At 48.5% G+C, this 6,892-nt stretch overlaps 1 protein-coding gene and 1 long non-coding RNA gene across 2 annotated transcripts in view; one reads left to right on the forward strand and one right to left on the reverse strand.

The window, feature by feature from the left end:
• The window catches only part of LOC107181891, an 8,918-nt gene extending 5,546 nt beyond the window's left edge, over nt 1–3,372 (reverse strand). Inside the window, exon 1 of the long non-coding RNA XR_001512600.1 lies at nt 2,867–3,372. This is a non-coding gene — a long non-coding RNA (uncharacterized LOC107181891). The remainder of the gene's footprint in view (nt 1–2,866) is intronic.
• Nucleotides 3,371–6,606, forward strand: DCTPP1 (dCTP pyrophosphatase 1). The gene is made up of 3 exons (XM_006756140.2): nt 3,371–3,531; nt 4,190–4,300; nt 6,120–6,606. The coding sequence occupies exons 1-3, from the start codon at nt 3,422–3,424 to the stop codon at nt 6,418–6,420; spliced, it is 522 nt and encodes a 173-aa protein (XP_006756203.1). The 5' UTR covers nt 3,371–3,421; the 3' UTR covers nt 6,421–6,606.
• The last annotated feature ends 286 nt before the right edge of the window (nt 6,607–6,892 follow it).

Consider the following 6,892-nt stretch of genomic DNA (forward strand, 5'->3'; position numbering starts at 1 on the left):
GGAAAACACATATATAATTACATATTGTTTTTGTGATTAATCACTATGCTTTAATTATGTTCAATTTGTAACAATGAAATTGGGGGTCACCACAACATGAGGAACTGTATTAAAGGGTCACGGCATTAGGAAAGTTGAGAACTACTGTCCTAGAGCCATCTTAGACTCCATGTTTCCCAAACGGAATTTATTATCTTCCCTCTCACCCAGCTTCCAGGTTTCTGTGCCTTTTTCAACAAATGGCAAAACTATCCATCCATTTACTCAAGCTAGAAACCCAAGAAGTTACCCAGGACTCCCCCTTTTCTCTCATCTCCCATCTCCCATATCCATGTTGCCTAATCCAGTGGCAAATGCTTAGCTCTCGATTCACCAGTAGCTCAGCAGCATCCAAATCAGATGTCCACTCAATGTGGAGCACTTTCCACTCTTGCATCCATAACAGCATACTCTGCCAATCTCTCTTGTACCTCACCTGCCTCTTCTCTGCTGAACTGCTAAATGTTGGAATACCTCAAATGATGGTCTTTCTACGTAGATTCTTGTATTATTATGCCTCTCCGATTCATTCTTTAAGTACTAATTGTCTGAGACTACCAAATCTGAATTTCTCCTCTAAAGCTTAGGCTCATAATACACCTGCTTAATTGACATACATCTTCAACTTGCTTTGTCATAACTCAAACTCCTGAAGCCACGTGTTAAATCTTGCACCTCATCTTTTTTGTCCCAGTAAGAATCATCCATCCACCAAACTGTTCAACACTCACAACCTAAAAGCCATGTTTGATTCTACCCTTTCCAGCTAGTTCAAAACCAACAAACCAATAGATCTACCTCAAAAATATGTCCCATATTGTCCACTTCTCTCCATCTTCACCCACCATCAGCCTGGTCCATGTCACCATCATCTCTTGCCTAGACAACACTAGTAACCCATCTATCTGCTGCTTTTCTTGCCCTTCTCCAATTCATTCTTTTTTTTTTCCCAATTCATTCTTAACACAGCAGCCAGAGGGCTCATAAATACAAAGTATGATTATATGATTCTCCTGCCTAAAACCCTCCAAAAGGCTTCCATAATACCTAAAATCCCAAAGTATTATATAAATATAATTTATATAAATTTAAAAATCATGGGTAATTGATCTGATCTGGCCTCTAACACCATAACTAACAACTCTCTCCCTTGCTCACTACATTCCTACCATACTGGAATTCCTTTGTCTTTAGAACATGTTATGTCTTCTGCTTTAAGCATTAGTGTTCCCTCTACCCAGAACTCTCTTCTCCTTAATTTTTGCTCAGCTTCAATGTCACCTTCTCAAAGACAAGTAACAGAAAAACTAAAAGTGGCTGACCAATAGAGATTTTTTTAACTTATATATCCAAAATCCTAAATTAAGGTTTTTCTGTAATTTGAAAAATAAGTGGCCCAGAAATAGTATCAAGGATCCAGGTCCTTTCCATCTTGCTATCTACCAGTTTCAGCAGGTGGGTTAGCTCTCCTCATTATCCAGCCTTCACATACTAATATCAAAGGTAAAAACCTACTACGTCTTGTCCTAGCCAGTTTGGCTCAGTGGATAGAGTGTAGGCCTGCGGCCTGAAAGGTCCCAGGTTCAATTCTGGTCAAGGGCAAATGCCCAGGTTGCGGGCTTGATCCCAATGTGGGGAATACAGGAGGCAGCTGATCAATGATTCTCTCTCATCGCTGATGTTTCTACCTCTCTCTCCCTCTCACTTCCACTCTGAAAACAATAAAAAAATATATTTTTAAAAATAACTATGTCTTTAAAAAAAAAAGAATAAAGAACCTTTCCCAGAAGTCTCTATCACACTTCCTCTATCTCCTCATTGTACAAAGCTAGGCTACATGCTCACCCATAAACCGATCAATGGCCGGGCAATGGGGCCACATAATCAAGTAGAGAAGGATGGATCCCAGAATAAAATCACTGTTCTGCAAAGATAGAGGCATGAGGAGTGCAGCTGAGTAGGTAAACAACAGTCCTTACCACATCTTCCCTGAATCATGCAATCTAAAGTTGCCTCCACTTTTCATGTTTAAATACATTTAAAATTTGTTTTCAAAAGGACCTAAATAGACACTTTTCAAAAGAGGACATTCAGAAAGCCAAGAGACATATGAAAACATGCTCAAAATCACTAATCATCCGAGAGATGCACATCAAAACAACAATTAGGTACCATCTCATACCTGTCAGACTGGCTGTCATCAACAAATCCACAAACGGCAAATGCTGGAGAGGTTGAGGAGAAAAGGGAACACTCGTGCACTGCTGGTGGGAATGCAGACTGGTGCTGCCACTATGGAAGACAGTATGGAGTTTCCTCAAAAAACTAAAAATGGAGCTCCCATTTGACCCCGTGATCCCACTTCTAGGAATATATCCCAAGAAACTAGAAACACCAATCAAAAAGCATATATGCACCCCTATTTCCATAGCAGCACAGTTTTCAAAGATTTTTTTCAGGGGGGGAGTAAGAGATCAACCAAAGGACTTGTATGCATGCATATAAGCATAACCAATGGACATAAGACACTGGGGGGTAGGGGAGGCCGGGGGAAGGTCTAGGGCAGTGAGGGCTGGGGAGACATATGTAATATTCTTTGTAATACTAAAGCAATAAAACAAAAAAAAATTTTTTTTAATTGTTTTCATGGTACTTAACACCATCTGATGCAATAGTAGGCCAAATGGGCTCTGAGGCCAAACTGCCTGGAGTTGAAACCTGGCTACCACTTTACTAACTGCTGAGTTAAATGACTCAATATCTGTTTCCTCATCTGTAAAATGAGGAGGAGGAGGAGGAGGAGGAGGAGGACAATGATGTTACCTACCTCTAGGTTGTTGTGAGGATTAAATGAGTTGCTGTAAGAATTAAATATGTAAAATGCTTAAAACAGCTACCTGGCTCCAGTTTATTCCTAGAGCCCAGCTGTATTCTGGAGATATTCTTGTACCCTAATAATAAATTCCCTCTTCTGGCTTAAACTCTTCATTTCTGGGGTTCTCCGCTGAGCGTTTTTCCGGGTCACACCCCGTCATTTCGCTTTGGCGCCATCTGGCGCCAGAGGTAAGTGACGCGCCTGCGCTCTCGCCGCCCTCTGCCCTTTGTCTCCTAACCTGGTGGAATCTGGTACCCACACCTTTAAGATGCTTGGCCAACACGGAAGCTTTCCGGGGCAGAGGCCTGTGAGCGCGCGCCTGAAGCTTGTTTCTATTGGTCCAGTCCGGGTAAGGGGCGGGCTACAGCAAGCTCCACGCAAGTAACTGGCCTTTCCTGCGGCTCCGCCCCCGGAAGCAATCGGTAACGCCTGTGATTGGCCAGAGCTTCTGGAGGCGGGCTCCGAGCTGAGCGCGGGGTTTTCCTGGGCAATCTGGGCAGCAGCTCGATGGGCGACATGTCCACTGTGGGTGGGGAGAAGCCTGGGGACGCGGGGGGCGAGGGCACCGAAACTGCCCGCCCCTTCAGCTTCAGCCCGGAGCCCACGCTCGAGGACATGTAAGCCGTCTTTCCCCAACCTGGGCTGGGAAATCACCCCCTCTCGCCCTTTTACTGGGGAGGGCCCCTCCACGTGTTGGGAAGAAGTCTAGCCGCTGTGCTCGCGTCCCAGCTCTGCAGTCTGACCTCGGGCGAGTCTAACCTCATATTCAAAATGGGCTTAGCAGCGCGCAGGGGGGCAGGGGGATGGTGACGCCTGGCGAGCGGTGTTAAGGCCCGCCCTGAGGAAATACTCGGTCCGATGCTCTGCCCTCCAGGAGTGGGAGGTAGAACACAGACACATGCAGGGGGAGGGGGAGGCATTGTTTCTTGCTGGAGGAAACCAAGAAAGGCCCCTGAGGGAAAGTCCCGCGGCCCGACACGGCCTCTGTAAGATCGTAGGGTTTAGATCTGCAGAGAGAGGGATGTGCCAGGTGGAGGAGCCGCAGCAGCAGCAACAGGAGACGGAATGGTAAAGAGGGTACTGTTGGGTTTCCATGGAGTTTAGGGTCTGGTCCGTTTTATAGACATGACTAAAGGCCATTCAGGGAGTTACTTGCAGAATCCTGTCGGAAACCCATGCCCCTGTTACAGATCAGAGACAGCTGCCGGGGCCCTGCATCTCCTCCCCCACGCCCTAACCCTGGGACTGGGCTTCCACCCCTTTCTCCTACCCCAGCCGCCGCCTCCATGCTGAGTTTGCCGCTGAAAGAGACTGGGACCAGTTCCACCAACCTCGGAACCTCCTCCTGGCCTTGGTGGGGGAAGTGGGGGAGCTGGCAGAGCTCTTGTGAGTAGATGAAAGGCTTCCTGGAAGAATCTTATTGGGGGGGTGGAGGGTGGAGGGTGGGGGGTATTTGATCATCAAATATCCATGGGTTCAAGTTCCCGTTCTCACTGCCAGGCTCTGTTCCTGGTGCTGGGGATACAGATGACTCATTCCCTTGAGGGGTGCCCGGCCTCCTGGGAGAGAAGACAGACAGCAAGGCAGATCTGGGTCTAAGAAAGGACCAGGGCAATCTTCCTTTTCCTCTGCCTCTGGGATAGAAAGGAATATATTCTATAGCTAACCTGCCCATGGCACTCCAGGCAGAGGCGAGACTACATGTGCCAGGTGGTAAATTCAGGGAGAACCTGAGACTCTTCCTTTTCAAGGAAGAGCAAGGACTTTGTATCTGTTTTGTTCTCTGGTGTGTGCCAAGTGCCTGGCCCACAACAGACATTCAGTAGATGTCTACTGAGTAAGTGATAGGGCTGTGGAGGAGAGGGGTGGGATATGGAGCCAGAATGATAAAATTGGGGTTAGAACTGATGGAGTTTGGACAGAAGACCTGACCAGATGGGAGTGGTGGAGCGAGCACTGTGTCAGCAGGGTGGATGGGTCACCAAAAGAATTGCGGCAGGGAGACCAGTGAGGAGGCTGGTGCAGATAAGGCCAGAGGTCATGAGGCCTAAGCCAGTGAAGTCACAGGGGGGTGGAGATGTGTGTGTGGGCAGGACATTCATTTATTACAGATTTATGAGCCTCATCTGTGTGCCTCCTCTTCTAGATTCAAGAGATAGGACCTTTCACAAGACAGACATGGCTCCCACCTTCACAGTGCAAGGAGACTGACAATAAATAAGCAAGCTTATTTTTTTAATGTATTTTTATTCATTTCAGAGAGGGAGGGAGAGAGATCAGTGATGAGAGAGAATCATTGATCTGCTGCCTCCTGCTCACCCCACACTGGAAATGGAACCTGCAGCACAGGCATGTGCCCTGACCAGGAATCCAACCATGACCTCCTGGTTCATAGGGCGATGCTCAACCATTGAGCCACACCAGCCAGGCTTATTTTAACACAGCAGTTGTGGTAAGTTCTGTGAGTAAAATAGCACCAGGTTGTGAGAAAGGAGGAAGCAGAGGGAGAAGGCTTTTCTGAGGAGGTAACACCTGAGCTGAGACCTGGGCAACAGGAAGGAGCCGGCCCTGGGAAAGCTGTGTGGGGAGCAGGGAGACGATTCAAGGCAATGGGAGCAGTAAGTGCAAGGCCCTGGGACACTTTGACTGACCTGTGTGTAAGTCAGAAAAGGCCAGGGTGACTTTTAGGTGGAGAGTTAGGGAGAGTGGTGGGTTATGACATTGGAAGAGGCGGGAGTCATTCAGCTCATGCAGGACCTGGAGGGCATGGATTTTATTCCAAACACAGCTAGGGGAGTTTCAGGAGAGGGACAAAATGTAATGTGTAAATGTGCTTTTAAAAAATGATGCTGGGCAAGAGTGGAAGATGAGTTGGCAAGCTTCCCCAGTAGTCCAGGTCTGAGATTTAGTCTGGGGTGGCAGTGGCTAGGGCTGGAGAGAAGAATTGGGTCTTGACAAGTGAAATGATCTCTTGCCAACTCTGACTCAAGTAGGGACACACAGGTCTGGGTGACTCATCTGTTGGAGGCTCTTCCTCACCCTGAGTCTACCCAGGGCCCATATGGGTTGAACTGTCCTTGGAGGAAGTTCCTAGGATGTGCGAATTCATTGCTGCAAGAACTGAATTCTGGGGGTCCCGGAGGCGGAACCCATTGTCCTAGCTAGCATCTCTGTGCCTGTGCCTATCTGTGTGTTCCATCCCCAGTCAGTGGAAGCCCGACGGGAAGGCTGGTCCCCAAGCCTGGCCCCCTAAGGAACGGGCGGCCCTTCAAGAGGAGCTTAGTGATGTCCTCATCTACCTGGTAGCATTAGCAGCCCGCTGCCGTGTGGATCTTCCCCAAGCAGTGCTCTCCAAGATGGACACCAACCGGAGACGCTACCCAGCACATCTGTCCCGCGGCTCTTCTCGCAAGTATACAGACCTGCCCCGTGGGGCCACCTCTGAAGACCAGACTGTGGGGACTGCAGACCTTGCCCGTGAGTCCACAGGCCAGGCCTCAACCTAGAAGCATGGAATCTGCAGCTCAGCATGGCATGTGAGGAAGACAGTGGCCTGCCCAGGGAACCTCATTCTAGTCCTTTCCTAACAGATCACAGACCTAGGGACACCTCCTGAGGTCTGAGGTTTAAGAACCTCTGGAAGACAGCCTCTTGGTACTCTTCTCCCTCAATAAAAGTTTCGTTTATCCGCCTCCAGATTCTTCCTGCGGTGGCTGGGGAGACTCCGTCTCAGCAGGTGCTGAAGGGGGCAGCAGGGTTGCCTCTGAGCCCAACTCCCGTGTTTCTCTATTGTAACTCCCACCTGCAGGGCAGAGATCTGACTTCTAGCAGGTTGCCTGTGAGGTTCCAGCCCGTCTCCTTCCCCTTCAGGGCCTCTGACAGAGAGGAGGCTGTGCGTAGCTTTAAGAGCCTAGGTTTTTGAGCCAGGCCATCAGGGATCAAATGCCATCTTTCATACTTAGCTGATGGTATTCATTG

The sequence above is a fragment of the Myotis davidii genome, unplaced genomic scaffold (assembly GCF_000327345.1).
Source record: "Myotis davidii unplaced genomic scaffold, ASM32734v1 scaffold3134, whole genome shotgun sequence".
Lineage (NCBI taxonomy): Eukaryota > Metazoa > Chordata > Mammalia > Chiroptera > Vespertilionidae > Myotis > Myotis davidii.

Bases quoted from the DNA above. Each gene is read 5' to 3' on its own strand.
- DCTPP1 (XM_006756140.2), top strand. From the start codon at position 3,422: ATGGGCGACATGTCCACTGTGGGTGGGGAGAAGCCTGGGGACGCGGGG. The intron at 3,532-4,189 runs GTAAGCCGTCTT...CTCCTACCCCAG, and splicing joins GAGCCCACGCTCGAGGACAT to CCGCCGCCTCCATGCTGAGT. The intron at 4,301-6,119 runs GTGAGTAGATGA...TTCCATCCCCAG, and splicing joins GGGGAGCTGGCAGAGCTCTT to TCAGTGGAAGCCCGACGGGA.